Source organism: Lacerta agilis, chromosome 17, assembly GCF_009819535.1.
Source record: "Lacerta agilis isolate rLacAgi1 chromosome 17, rLacAgi1.pri, whole genome shotgun sequence".
Lineage (NCBI taxonomy): Eukaryota > Metazoa > Chordata > Lepidosauria > Squamata > Lacertidae > Lacerta > Lacerta agilis.
In genome coordinates this window covers 4584892-4600066 of record NC_046328.1, presented here as the reverse complement: position 1 = coordinate 4600066, position 15175 = coordinate 4584892, and the positions used below count along the sequence as shown (strand labels likewise).

General features: G+C 45.0%; 1 protein-coding gene across 1 annotated transcript in view; it reads right to left on the bottom strand.

The window, feature by feature from the left end:
• Positions 1–2636: 2636 nt before the first annotated feature.
• Positions 2637–15175, bottom strand: part of MLXIP (MLX interacting protein) — a 50808-nt gene continuing 38269 nt past the window's right edge. Inside the window, exons 10-15 of the mRNA XM_033174383.1 lie at positions 10771–10883; positions 9981–10082; positions 8774–8901; positions 7446–7569; positions 4945–5074; positions 2637–3194 (exon numbers count right to left, since the gene is read on the bottom strand). Of these exons, the coding sequence (XP_033030274.1) occupies positions 3079–3194; positions 4945–5074; positions 7446–7569; positions 8774–8901; positions 9981–10082; positions 10771–10883 (713 nt within the window). The 3' untranslated portion in view covers positions 2637–3078. The remainder of the gene's footprint in view (positions 3195–4944; positions 5075–7445; positions 7570–8773; positions 8902–9980; positions 10083–10770; positions 10884–15175) is intronic.

Below are 15175 nucleotides of genomic sequence, written 5' to 3'. Positions count from 1 at the left end.
GTTTAAAAACCTCTCGTTTGCAGAGTGCCACAACCTGAGGAGGGCAGGGGAATGACAATGGACAGCTCCTGAAACAGAGGAAGACCTGCTGCTTTCAGAGCTGTTCAGGTGTTGGACAGGAGGGAAGTCTCCTGTCCAGGTACCCACAACAGTTCCTTCTCCTGCACCAGCCTTTCTCAGAGTCAGGAAGTGGCAACACTTGCAAATTCTGCTTGCTCAATGCGGCCAACGGAATTTGCAGAGGCCCAGAGCCAATAGGATGATGGGGGGGGGGGATTCCCCTGCATCAATCTTTGTTCACTGGAGTTGGTTGCAGATCTTAGAAAGACACGGTAGTGGGTTTTCAAAGTATGTTTGAAGAAATGGGAGAGTAGAGGAACTCAGGACCACAGAGACGGTTCAGAGCAACTGTCTGCCCCCCACTACAGCTTGAGGTTTAGTGTCTTGTGCTTTTTTTGGCAATAATCCTCTTCAAATACTGCTATGGCTGCCAACGTCTGAGAAAAACATTGAAATAACAGAACTGGGTGAAAGGGAGGTCATAGTTCTTTTCACACAACAACAGGTCAACTTGTGGCCCAGAGCCTAAATCTGGCCCATGCCAGGAAGCTCCTGCCTACTTTATTAACTCTCAGGCCTGTATGAAATGATATGAGATGGTTCAGGAGCCTTCCTAACAATTCGGGGAAGGGAGAGAGAAAGGTGCTTGCCAGCTCTGCAGCCCCCTCCCTCCAATGCCACCAGAGACAGCAGAAACCACCTTGCCAAAAAGAAACCACCTTGTCAGCTGCTCTGCAGATGCTGGCAACTGATGCTCTACTCCAACATTAGTTAGAATTCCTGGCGGGTCACAGGACAAAACTGTTGCTACATTTTTAGGTAGCCTGCAGCCATTCTGATGCTGAAAAAAACCCAAATTCATAGAGCAGGTTGGTTTTAAAATACTCCTCAACAGAAGAAGAGATTGCATTGCTTTGTGCGTGGCTGTGGCTTCAGGGACAAGGTCCACTAAACAGCATGCCGAGGGGAACTGGAGAAAGCTCCAGAGGCAGCCCACACTATGGAGAAAGCATGTATGGTACCAGTCCGTTATACCCAAGTAGGAGCTGAAGGGCTGAGAGAAGAAACCAGGAGTTGGGAAAGCTCAGTCAGTAGAGCATGAGACTTAGGACCAAGCCCAACGCTGGGCAAAAGATTCCTGCATTGCAGAGGGTTGGACTAAATGACCCTCATGGTCTCTTCCAATTCTATAATTCTAATCTGGTCCCTGCTCCTGCAAATGTAGCTTACTGAGAGAGAGCTATGAATGGAAGACCAGTTCCAAGGAGGAGGAAGCAGCGGTCCTGGATTATGCAGACCCCTGGTGAACCTTTAGATTTTAAAAATACAGGCTTCTAAAAAAGCTCTTCAGATATTATTATTATTTAAAAGTAGGGTGCAGCAAAATGCAAAGTGCAGATACAACTGGGCTAAGAAGAGTTGGGGAAGAAGAATGATTCACAGTATCAGGCCAGCCTTCTGCATAGCTGCATAGAGTTCTTCTGGAACAGATGACCACACAGACAGACACCACTATTCTAAATTAAATGCATCAAGCTGAAAAGGGCCTGAAAACAGGAAGCAGAATGGTATCTGTGCCAAATCTGCATTGTACATTCAGCAGCTATAAAATTCACAAATACTTATTAGTAGGGCTGCAATGTTTAATCAATTAATGGGTTATATTAATCGATTAAAAAAACCCTCATGCTTTTTCACAAGCGAAAAAATTGCAGCAGACTGAAATGCATCTGTATCTTGTTATAAATTATAAAGACTGTAGATGACAAGCAGAATTTTAAGAGGCAATTCTTTTATACCCCACACCCCAAGAATATATATTATTTTTAGATGTTGTCTGCATATGACCATATATCATCACCTTAGTAGAGGTAGAAGCAGGCTGTGGGACACATCTCTCCTCCCCAACAGGTTTTGTTTTGGAAGCCATTAGCATGCTAATAAGGTGTGTGGGCAGGCAGGCCACTGAACTTTTTGCTGGTGGGCTAGTAACTTTTGTGAACCCCTTTGCAAGGCTAACACACAGCCTAGAGCTTAAACTAGTTGCAAAGGAGTTAAAAGGTCTCTGTTTAAGAACAGAATGAGCAGAGCTTAAAGAAACACTCTCCCGTGTAAAGGGGGTGGGCGTGTCAGCTTATCTTGGCTTCCCAAAGGCTACAAAGCTAGAGCGGATTTCACATTAACAAACTACATCCTACATTCTGGGTACCATTGTGAAAATTTTTAAATTTTCTCCTTTGGTAATGAATGTATTTCCCACCCCAGTCATCAGTTAGGATCCAAAGGACTGCTTCTGATGCACCTGAACGTTTGCCAGGGTCCAGTGGGAGACAAGTGAACACTATGCCCTTTTCCCCTTCCCAAAGCCATTTCAAAATCTGCAGGGGAAGCCCCCTTCATAAGAACAGAAGAGCTCATCCAGTCCAGCATCCTGTTCCCAACGTAGCCGACCAACGTAGCTTAGCTCTGCCTTTTACTAAGGCAGCAGGTTACCTGCCAATACGGGTCATGTGGATGCATAAGCCTTAGCCAGTCAAGGCTGAAGCCAGAATCCCAAGTAGAAGGGAGACCAAAAGTCCAGTAACAAAATATAAAAGCAAGTTATATTTCACAAAGATGGAAATGCATTTCCCTTTTAACACACGGCTCTTCGTGGTGCCTCTGCCCCCTCTGTCCCCATCTCCGAGCCATGATGCCTGAGGTCAAGTTGCAGAAAAACATCAGCACTGCATATATTTTCAGTATGTTGCATTGAAGGAGTGCTTCTATTGCTGGGTGCAGATATCTCGCTCTGCGTATTTACCTGAGTTGGCTTTCCCGTTTGACCAAACCCAAGCACAGCATTTAACAATTGTCCCCCCCCCCTTGGCTCCCCCCACCGCCACACATCTTTCTCAGCCGAGTGCCAAGGCCCCCCCCCCCATGTTCTGGAAGCTGAATCAACCACAAGGAAGTCTCTCTGGGCCCCGGTAAGGCTTGAGCGTCTGTCGCGGCTTGAGGTCACGGTGTTGCCTTTGGTTAGGTTTCTGTTTTGTTGAGCTTGCGCATTGCCTCGGTAGCTTGTTCTGGCAAGCGAGACGGGTCAGAGAGAATGGAGGTGGTTATGCTCAAGTGGCGAAGAGTGTTCAAAACCACTAAGGATGGGAAGAGAAGAAAAAGAAAGAAACCAAGATTATTTGTAAGCTCAAGGGTGCTTTGCAGTAAAATTCCAACAAAGACACAGGTGCACATGCTAAGTGTGACCACAGCTGCACAGGAGAGATTCTTGCAATGGAACAAGTCTATCATAAAAGTACCCAGCTTGGGCTGTAACTGACCCTAGTCTATTTTATGCAACACAGTGGGTGTTGTGCCTCAATGAACTGTGTATCACAAACTAATGTGGACTGGTGGTTCCCTGGTCTGGAAGGTGGGCACACTACCTATTCTACCAGGGGTTGAGCTCCCTGCAAAGGAGCAGCTGTGCAGTTTGGGGTTGTTGCTTGATACAAACTTATCCCTGCAAGAGCAAGTGGCTCAGTCCTCTCTTAAGCTGTGCTATCTTCCACCTCACCCCACATCTGCTTTCTTTCCGAATACTTTTTTGTACTTCTTGCCAACACTGGAGTTTCTCCAAGCCTGATGATACCCTCCCTCTTCTTTAGTCTACATAAGGATTCACAGTCAAAGAGTGAGTTTGCTCTTAGCACATGGGTTCCTGCTGTTCCATGGGGCTTCCAGTTCGGTTAGTTTCAGTAATGTAGTAGGATCCATTGTTCCCCACCATTCACTGGGTCTCGGAATGTATACATTTTTTTAAAAAAAATATGTCCATCATTGCTTGGTGCTGATTCCTCAAACTCATGTTTTTGCTCTCAAAAGCATTTTCCATTTGACAACCAATTTGAGAGAAAATTTTGAATCCATAGATATTCAGAATCATTCAACCACTATCTTGCTTTTAATCGCCTCAGATTTTGACCCAAAAAAACCTGGGAAAACATGCTCTCCATTTGTCTGATCTCTTCTATCTCTGCCAACCAGAGATATTCCTTTTCTTTTTTCCCTTTCCCCTTTTGCTTCTTCCCCTTTTTTTTCTTTCTTCCTCCCCCCTTTCCTTTTTCCCATCCCCTCCTAATCCCACTCTTTTTTTATCCTTTTTCGTTTGTCTTTTGACCCTCTTTTTAGGATTATTCTTTTAATATTGTTAAATTATGTACGGGTTGTATATAGAGGTGTGTGTGTTTCCTTTCTGTGTGTGTTTTGAAATTGTTATGTATTCTGTTGAGTTATGTGTATGATTTTGCTGTATAATAAAATTTAATAAAAAAAAAACAATTTGAGAGAAAATTTTGAATCCATAGATATTCAGAATCATTCAACCACTATCTTGCTTTTAATCGCCTCAGATTTTGACCCACAAAAGCCAAAAAAACCTGGGAAAACATGCTCTCCATTTGTCTGATCTCTTCTATCTCTGCCAACCACCACAGGGCAAAGAAGGAAGCAAAAATGATCTCTGTTAGGATGTCTGAATCTGCAGTGTGTATATAGAGGTTTGGGTACTAATTCACCATGTTCGGCTAAGTGAACTTTCACATACCAAATGTTCATAAAGCAGGACCTGAGTGCACAGAATTCAAGTTGGCTTATTTTTTTTAAAGTGCAAACATAAAAATCTCCCCCTGGCCCAGATGCTGCTGGACTAAAAACTCCCACCTTCCCTGACCATTGGACGTGCTAATTTGGGCTGATGAAAGTCGTACTCCAAATCAGACTACAGCAGACTGGCTGAGTTAACAGGCTTGACCGAGACTCTCCACTGATGTTTCAGCTGCCACTATGATGCTCCAGGGGGGAATCTGTGATAAACAACCCCTTGGAAACTCCCAACTCCTTACTTACTTGGCCTCAGGACAGGCAGGGAGCAGTGCTGGTCTACCCATGCCAACGCTGTCTGGTTCAACTCTTCTAAGCTGGTTGTAGACACCATTCCGTTGAATGTTTCAAACAATGGGTTAATTATGATGCTGAACTGCACAGCAATGTGAGTTAAGGGGAAAGTAAATACACACACATATTTTTGCAACAGAAAAGCAAATTCATTGTGCATCTGGGTGAGGGCAGTTGTGGCAGCTAAGTCTTGACAAAGGAGACACATTGGTTAAAATGGGGCACTGTGTGATCTGCTTTAGCAATCCCTAATGTTCATGCGCTTTCAGAACTCTGTCCAGAACCACGAGGACTAGGGCAACACTCTTTAACAAAAATTAAAATTCTGGGGTTCTTTGGAAGCAACTAAATTATCCATTATAGGCCACATTTCTGCGGTGTCCTGCTCCACTTCCTCACTTGCTCTCAAAAGGCCTTCATGCCATGCAGAACTGACTCATCTGAATGCCTTTTTATCTTTGTTATGGATGGTGGCCAATCAAATAAAATTGCTACACTACACATGGAATTCATGGCTATCGGATGTGCTGTCAGCTACTGGTGGCTTTTGAATGGGGTGGAGCAAGGTTGGGGGGTTGGACTGGATGGCCCTTGTGGTCTCTTCCAACTCTATGATTCTATGAGGTGATGGGCAGATCAGTTAACAGGGATAAAAGCAACGGGGCAGCTGAATGGAACCTGGATGCTCAGAGCACCAGGCGCTGGGAACAGGCCAGAGGGGAAGACTGGCACAGTGAGAGCCAGTGTGGTGTAGTGGTTAAGAGCGGTAGACTCGTAATCTGGGGAACTGGGTTCGCGTCTCCGCTCCTCCACATGCAACTGCTGGGTGACCCTGGGCTAGTCACACTTCTCTGAAGTCTCTCAGCCCCACTCACCTCACAGAGTGTTTGTTGTGGGGGAGGAAGGGAAAGGAGAACGTTAGCCACTTTGAGACTCCTTCGGGTAGTGAAAAGCGGGATATCAAATCCAAACTCTTCTTCAGTGCCCTGAATGAAGAGTGAAGAGTTCGCTACCTCCTGCCAAAATGGGACGCTGGGCTGATGGTCCAACCCTTGCACAGTCCACTACTTTGTAGTGGGGCACCCCCATTATGGGAAATGCAACACAATGAGGCTTGGCTGATGCTTACAGCAAGATATTTTGGGTACTAGGCAAACACCCTTTTTATTCTCCTAGGCCTTTTAGAACTATGTTTTTTGCCCACAGAATGGATTGTTTCTACTGGAATTTAAACTCTGTAATTGATACCTTGTGCTGGTTTTGGGGGCAGGAAACTGAACTGCTCATTTCAATTTGTGTCTTAATGTTTCTACTTTTTAGCATTTTTGAACTTGGTACAAACCACCCATAGGACTCTGTTGATTGGGCAATCAACAAATGCTCTAAGCAAATAAATAAGAGATTTCCCATCAGTTAACTTTCTAGCCATGTTTGATGCTGATGTCCATGCAGCTGTGGCTGGACCAATCTAACTGGTAGAAGCAGGAGCTGCTTGGGAAGCCGGAAGTCAAGTAGCAGCAACTGGGGACAGCAATATTAGTTTCAGGCCAGTCCTGTACATAGCTATGTTCAAGGCTCAGACACAAACAAGGTCTTGAAACAGAAAGAAAATAAAAATGCTCCCTTCCTGCCAGAGCCTTCCTGTCTGATATACATCACAGGAAATGAGAAGTTATAATCTTAAACTGAAGCTGGGAGAATCCCCTCCCATCTCTCCACTATGTCAAAGCATCAAGGCTTCCGATGAGTTGTCTCTCCCACTGACTCAACAAAATCCTCTTGGGCTTTTAAGGGAATTCAAAACCTAGAGAGTGCAACATATCATGCTTGCCAAAGTGGTTTCTGGATGACATGTTGCTTTCATTTCCAGGATGGGTGACCCCTTGCAGCAAAAGATACCGGCCTACTGCCGTTTCCATTAAAAAGAACCTATAAGTCACTTTTGAAAGTAGGAAATGCTGGCAAGGCAGAAGGCAGGTTCATATGACCCTTAGGCTTGGGTGGACTTAAGGGACAATCTAGTGGTATGCCATGACTGTTAAAGCTAAGCTATAAATCTGCATCCTGAAGCAAGTGGCCTTTATCGCTAACTATGCACAAGACAGAGGCATGAAGGTTAGGCGTGCCTGGCATGCTCTGGTCCATGGGGTCACAAAGAGTCGGACACGACTGAACGACTGAACAACTACAACAACATGCACAAGACGTGGGTGCCAACAGCTGGCTGCCCTGGAAGCTCAATGGCCCTTGGGCTTGATGCAACAAAGCAGTTCTAAGGACTCTTATGTCATGCTAAGAGGCTGCTCTTAATTCAGCAGCAGAGCACATGCTTTGCATTCAGAAGGTCCCAAGTCCCAGCAGCTGCAGTCAAAGCCTTTAAAAGACACCCTCAGTGATCAGGGTCTGACCAGCAACAAGGCAGGCTCTCATTTGCATGCATGGGAAAAGGATACAATCCAGAACTTCCAATTCTGCAGGGTCCTGCTCCTGATGTATTCCTCAAACATGCTCCGCATCTGATCAAACCTGTGCCGTGTGATGGGAACACCCGTAGCAGGGAGCTGCTGCTGACAAGAACTGAAGAATAAAAAGAGAAAACTATGAAACGCTTCCCTCCACTGCAAGTCTGGGGGCTTCCAGGCTGGTGGTTATTGCGGTGTCTGTGCTGCTCACACATGCAAGTTTCCCTGCAGTGTTCACACAACACTGCCAGCCCATATTCCCCCATCCCCTTAATCTAAACTTACTATTTCCATTAAAAAAATTCAATAGGCTTAAAAAGTCTGCAGCCAATGACCCATTTGTGACAGTTAAGTCCCCACCTGGAAGCACCCACTGAAAGAAAAATACAGAACCAAAGATCACATAGGACTAAATAGCAAGAGATTGCGTTGTTCTGTTTTTCACCTGATCCAAACTAGGCCTTTTCAGGGGTAGCTCCTTGCTTACAGAAAATTTTCCCTTTTCAGCCATCAGAAGACCCTGCTTTTCTTCTCTGGGCTTGCAATGATTCTAACATTTTTACTGCTGTTGAGTATTATATAATCAGATCAGTTTTAACAGTGATTGTGCTTATGCTGTTGGGGTTGAGGTGGCTCTGAGTATTGTGGCTGGGACAACCCAACCAGAAGGGCGGGTATAAATAAAAATTAGTAGTAGTAGTAGCAGTAGTAGTAGTATTGTGGAGATTTCTTTCAGTAGCTTTACTCATTTGTTTGAAAACATTTTCAGGATCCTTTCTGGGCAAATGCCCATCCAAAGTGGCTTGCAGACAAAACAAAAGATATAAATCGGACAGAATTTAGAACCCTTGACATAAAATTACAGAACTGGAGAGAACATTAATTAAGCCAGTTGTTACACCCAGCTAACAAACACCATCCCTGCAAGGTCTGTTGAAAAAGATCAGTCTTCAGAGTATTCTGAATGCCTGCAGTGTAGGAATTTGGCAGATTCCCAATGGGAGGGAGTTCCATAGCCATGAGCCCCCGGAGAAGGACCCCTCCTTCATGGACACCCACCTCACCAACCTGGAGGTGGGTGGGAGAGCAGGCACCAGGCTGGGGAAGGCCAATGCAGCTGGAAACAGTCGCTGCAACAGAGAAAAGGCTTTTGGGTTGACCCAGCAGGTGGTATTACTTGAAGACAGAAGAAAGTGCTGCTACCCCAACACCCAGCCCATGCTTGTATACTAGACAGCATTTACTGGGGTGTGCACTGGGACTAGTCCCAACTCTGGTAGAAAGAGAAAGAGAGAGCCCATAAGGCTTTCAACCCTCACATGATGGCAGCATTCAGATCCTCAATCTCTTCCCGAAGGCGCTTGGCTTCTTCTTGCATCTGGGATCTCTCCTGTTGAAGCTTCGCGATATATTCCACTGTCTTCTGGAGTGTGAGGGCATGGCTGATCTGCAGCAGATACAAAAAGGCGCCCGTTGTGAGTGAGCTCAGCAAACTTGAGAGTCAATGCAGGAGGAGGGCAGAGTGTCACTTCAAACCTGCACTCAACCAGGCAGCTCCCTGACCTCGAGTCAGTCTGTCAGTTGTCCTCTCGGCCTAACTTAAACCTCACAGGGTTGTTTTGTGGATAAAGGTATGGGGAGAGAACTATGTTTACTGTGCCCTAAGTTCAAGGAAAAGGAAGGAGGACGAGAAACCACTGGTTTGTGTCCATTTGCACACGCACACCCACCCATTTCTATGCCATGATTCTGTGGGAGTGCAGGAAACTTGCAGGATGTAGAAATGGGAGCAGATTTCAGCATCCTGAGAAGCACGGAAGAAAAGCCTGCTGGATCAGGCCAACAGCCCATCTAGTCTAGCATCCTGTTCTCAGTGGGCAACCAGATGCCTGTGGGAGACCCTCTTGCAGAACAAAAACACTCTCCCCACACCCGTTTCCAGCAACTGGTATGCCAACCGTGAAGGCAGAGCACAGCCATAATGGCCAGAAGCCATTGAAAGCATTCTCCTCCATGAATTTGTTGAATCCTCTTTTAAAGCTATCCTTGTTGTCAGCAGCCACGGTCTCCAGTGGGAGAGAGTTCCACAATTTAACTATGTGCTGCGTGAAGAAGTACTTTTGTCAACAGCTTTCATTAGCAATACGAAACAAGCTTCTAACCCTCACAGATGTAAATATATGCTTCAAAGTCTGTAGGCCATGGCTGTTCAAATCTCAGAAGCTAAAGGAGTGGGCCAGAATAAGATTTCGAGCGGTTAGGGCAGGGCTCCAGTTTCCTGAACAGCTCCTGCTCTTCCTTGTGACTAGCCAAACCAAAATAAATTACACTAATTAACCAAACTGGGAGAACATATTAAATTAAGACAAAAATCACTCCCATCCCAAATGATGCACATTTGCTGAATTTATACAGGTTGTCAGACTGTATAAGTTTATACAGAACTTCACGATTTGGTGGCTGCTGCCCACAGTAGAAGGTGAGAGAGATGGAGCAGGAGATGGAGGATCCCAGTTCACAGCTTACCGATTTAGAGTTTGCTGACACCAAGCTGTTCAGGGTGCTAAAGCCAATCTTGATATTGAACCTTCGCTTCTGTTCTGCTGAAATATGCTTCATCCTGCGACTCTGTACCAAGTAGAAATGTGGCTTTTTTAGTTGCTTCCATAGTTGCTGCCTTACTTTCACCATCAACCTCTACAGCGGAGCTTTGCCACAATACCAGGAAGGGCCCTTTCCCAATGCCAATGCCAACTTCTTGGCACAACAAGGTTAATAAAAGACCAGAGACCAGCAGTTGTGAACAAGCCAAGGAGCAGCCAGGCCACAGAAAAAGGTTAGTTAGGAAGGTTCAGAGTTCGCTGGACTCAATGACAACCAGGGTCAAGACTCCAAAGCAATCCTGTCATCCTTTTGGCTTAAGGCAGCCTTTGCCAACCTGGTGCCCTCCAGATGTTTTCCACGACAGCATCCCTTAGACTGTGCTGGCTGGCGCTGATAGGAGCTGCAGTTCAAAACATCTGGAGGGCACTAGGTTGGCAAAGGCTGCCTTAATGTAACTAAGACTCTCAGGACGTGTAAGAAAAACAAACCTTTCCCCCCACTTCCTCTGCAATCTTCATTGTACTTTTATTTCTATACTGTAAGCTCCTTGAGGCAATGACCTGCCCTCATTCTTTGTAAAATAATCCTATTACTATATAAGCAACCATCCTTCGACCTATCCCAGGCTATCACATGCAGAACAGTGGATTCCTTCAGGCCATTAATGCTGTGATGGGTGAATAAAGGAACCACAAAAGGCCAAACCACCAACCTTAAAAGCAGTCATCTGAGGATCAGTTGCAGTTTTCCCTGAGCAGCTGTTCTGTGGGGACTGAGGGCTGGCACTGAGGTCCGAAGGGCATGGCGAGGCCTGACATTCTCGGCCTTTGAAAGAGAGAGGGGGGGAGACAACCCACAATCAGTCCAAGGGAATTCCTGACAACAGATTAAATGATCAAGCAGCAACCTCTCTAGGGATTTGATTGATACTCTGAAGAGCATTAAAAAAAAATCTATTTTGTTTAAAATATTTTTTTACCACCTTTCAAAGCAAAAGCCCTCTCAAGGTGGACAAGGAATAAAACAGTAACACAAAATATGCAGATGCAAGTGCAATCAACTAAAGCAGTAAAATACCATTTCAACGGAATGGTGTGGTTCAGACATAAAGCTAAACTGAAGTTAATGTTAACCATAGTTACAGATGAGGTACCTGGTAGACAAACACTTAACCCTTGGTTTATTACATCGCAGTTAAAAACACCAGCCAGCTCTTGAGAGGGGTTTGAATTTGTTGCTGCTCTTTACTCTGTAGCTTTTGTGTTGGTGAAGACTCTTTAACCAGAGTTAAGAAGAAGGACCACATTCTCACATAATCCTAAAACATTAAGATTTATAAACCAACTACAAACCTTGGTTAATGAGCAACCTTTAACCTGGGCTGGGTTCACACATTATGCTAAGCCAGTCTGATAAACCATGCTCTTGCATGATGTGTGAACCAGGCCAATCTGGGGCTCCTTGGAATGTCTTCATTATTATTTTTTCTCAGTGTCAGTAACAATGAACAAATTTCCTCTAAAAAGGACACAATAACTGTCCTTTCCTCTGCCAGTGCACAGCTCACCCTCCCCACCTCTCTTCTCCCCCGGCCTTAAACTGTCCACAACATCAATGTCTTGCATTGAATACAACTGATCTGTAGAAAGGACTTTGTGATCTGAAAACAGAGACGATGTACTTTTGAAACTCAAGAAAATCTTTAATAAAAACAATAAAAAGCCAATGAGTGACTGCTGGGTGTGATCTAGGTGCACCCTTAGCTCACTCAGAGCAGAAGGAGAGTTCATTAAGCTTGCACAGAATGAACATGAGCCTGAGAACATGTCCAAGAATCTTCTGTCATTTTTCAGGAGCCCAGTGTGGATGCACAGGGGATAAATGATGCGGAAGAGACTCCCTAAGACAGAAAGCGTGAAAGCCACTCGTTCTACAGCAGCCATGTGACTTTGTTTTTATTCACCAGCAGCAGGCAGCCTGTAAGCTACATCAGTTCCTTTCCTCTACTCCCCATTCTCTGTTGTCCTGAGACCCCAATCCTGGCAAGCAGGCTCCTTTAGAATACTGGGCATGTACACATGCTTGCACGCGCATGGTATCCTACTAGAACTCAAGAGACAAACTAAAGTTCAACAAAGTACATGCTTTTCACACCGAAAAGTTCCACGTTCTGTCCCTGCAAAGGAATCTCTGGGAAAGGCTGCTGACAACCAGAACAGCAGACAATGCCTGGCATAAGGCAGTTTCATACAGTAATGGCTGCTGTGTCTGGGGTGGTCCTAGCAGTCAGAGTGAACATGAGTGAGAGTGAGTGAGCGTGTGAGAGGGAGATCTGCCCTGCCCAACAATTTATACACTTATCCAGACATCAATATCACCAAGAGCAGCTTCACAGCACTTCCACCAGTTTGGTTAGCTGGGCACTGACACTACCATTCAGGCACCAGTCAAAACATTTGAGCTTATCTAGATATTTTAAAAGATTTTGCCAATTTAGCCAAACAAAGTTTAGTCTATTTAAAAGTGTTTTCGTGTTCTGGTTATTTGTTTTCTTTATCTATTTACTTTTAAAGAACCTTTTAAATCCGCCCTTCATCAATTGTTCCTGGGGTGGATTACATGTTTTAAAACAATTTAGAAAAAACAGTCTAACCAGAAGAAGGCTAGACCATAATCTTAATTAAATACAGAATAAAAATTCCATCACACCAATTCCAGCAGCGGTTTTAATACATGGCTACGCACTCTACTATGTAATGTAATGGGCAGTATTTATTTCAGAATGTTTTGAATAAATACAGAGATACGTAACTCTTTCCACCCTTCATTTGTAAGTTGATTTCTGCAATTGCATTGTGGGATATCAATCACTTCACACTTTGCAGTTCAGTGCCTGTAGCAGAGAACCATTTCAGCAGATGGGACACACCTTGAGGAGCAAAGCTCCCCACCACACACTGTGGCTTGAGGGCCTCTCTCTGTCTGACATGGGGCACTCATGAGTTAAACAGAGCACTGCTGCAGGAAGAGTCCAGTGCTGAAAACAGAGGCTGCAGAGCAGGCCCTCAAGTTTCCCTGGAGCTGATCAAGCACCCTCTGAATCTTTGCAAATGTCCATGCCCAAATTCTCTTGATGCACATTTGAATGCAGCAAGGGATGCTTCCGTTCCAGGATTTGCATTTCTTCAACTTACTGGGTGAAGGCAAGGGGACCTGTGAGCAGGTCTTGTGGGAAGGGGCCTGCTCGCCTTTCACCAGCACTTCCTGGATTGCACTAGAAGAAAAAAGATGCGGAACAGCAGCTGGGACCGGCTGGGGGCTTGGAGAATGCTGGCCTGGGCTGCTGAGCAGAATACCGCTGTGGAATTCTGTTGCTCTGGGTGCCTGGGAACAAAATGCAGAGAGAAAAACGCAAGGCATGTCTTGTATGGTGGCAGCTCCCAGCACCACCTGCCCTGTCTTCCCCCATTCCCTGCCCCAAGACAGACATTGTGCTTCTTACTCTGGCCATTCCAGAAGGCGCAATTACAACATTGGGCTGAGACATCCTTGGGGCCCAAACCCCTTCTCTTTTCATTGGCGCTGGAGTTACAATCACAGCTCTGGACTGTCCCTGAAAGGCAGCTGAAAAACACAGCAGAAGGAGGAACCAGGAGAGGAAGAACAAGAGAACCACAACCTAGGGAAGGAGCATCCTTTGATGGAGCCAAGTTGTGGGTTTCCATCCAGCACTTAAAACGCACCATTTTAAGTATGACATTATTCGTTTTCAACATGACCACACATAAGCTTATCGCTAGCTAATAGTGAAAAATTGTGGTTGTGGAAATAGAACAGACCTGTTGAAATCAATGAGACTATATTCCACCGACTCTAATAGTCCACCTGCTTCATGAGGAAGTATTGATTCTAGCCCAATGATTTTCGCCTCCTGTGCTCTGCACTGTCCTTCAGAACATGGAGAGATGGAAATAACTAGATTACACTCTATGGCATAGTACACTTGATATATGGGCCAGTTCATTTGTGACACATGTGGTCCAATCCAGCTCAAGTGTATATAGACATAGTGTGAGTAGTAACCCCGTTGTGGGTCAGCACTCATCATTTTTTGGTCACATGTAGAACCTTCCCTTAAGAACTGAGCTCAGGAGAAAATGGTTATTTCCATTTCTAGCAGCCGTTGGCTGCGCACGTCTGCCCTTGGCCAGGATTCAGCTCTGGCTACTAGTGCAGGGTGCTGATTGAATAGATTCTGTGACAATCACAAACTACCACCTCAGTGGTATTTTTTAAACGAATGACAGATTTTTTAAAAGTTCCAGCTATTTAATGAGGAGAAATGGCACAAGTCTAGAGCATGAGGAAACAGATATAAAGAAACAGGAAACGAAATGCTGGAGCCAGATAATTATGACACGGTTGATTAAATTAGTGTCACAGGAATAGGGTCTTAAAAATACACTCAGTTGTCAAAGGCCAAGGTAAAGATTATCTCACCCCTTATATACCCAATCAATCACTGCATTCTGCAGGTGAAGGCCTCCTGCAGATGTCAGGAATTCCCTCGCCTTGAATATTAGACCAACACAGTCTCGGTTATCTTTTTGGCATCCAGTGAAGATTTTCATCTTCCAACAAGCCTTTTAAGTTGAAATTTTCCCCAGTTTGCATCTGTACTGGAATTGTTTCAATATGTTTGTCACTTGCCACCCTGGGCTTCTTTTGGAGAAAGGGTGAAAAATTAATAAATAAATCAATAACAAAGAGGAGCATCTTCAGCACACATCGGAAACTATATAACCAAGGAGCTGCCACAGGGAGTGCCCTCTTATGGGCTGCTTGCATGAACTTCTGAGGGTGGTAGAACTACCAAGAGGATTTCTCTCTGCTGATCTTAACACCTGAGAGGGTTTTAAAGGAGAGAGTTTGTTTTTCAGGTATTTGGGGCCTATGTGTGTTATTTAGACAAGTAAAAGTGTGTGTGTGTGTGTGTGTGTGTGTGTGTGTGTAAGGAGAGCTCACCCCACAGCAGGGCGGGAGGGAAGCTGTGGTTCCTGATTGTACCTATTCCTACTCCAAGATCTGAACACAAGCTTAAGTATTTATTTATGTGA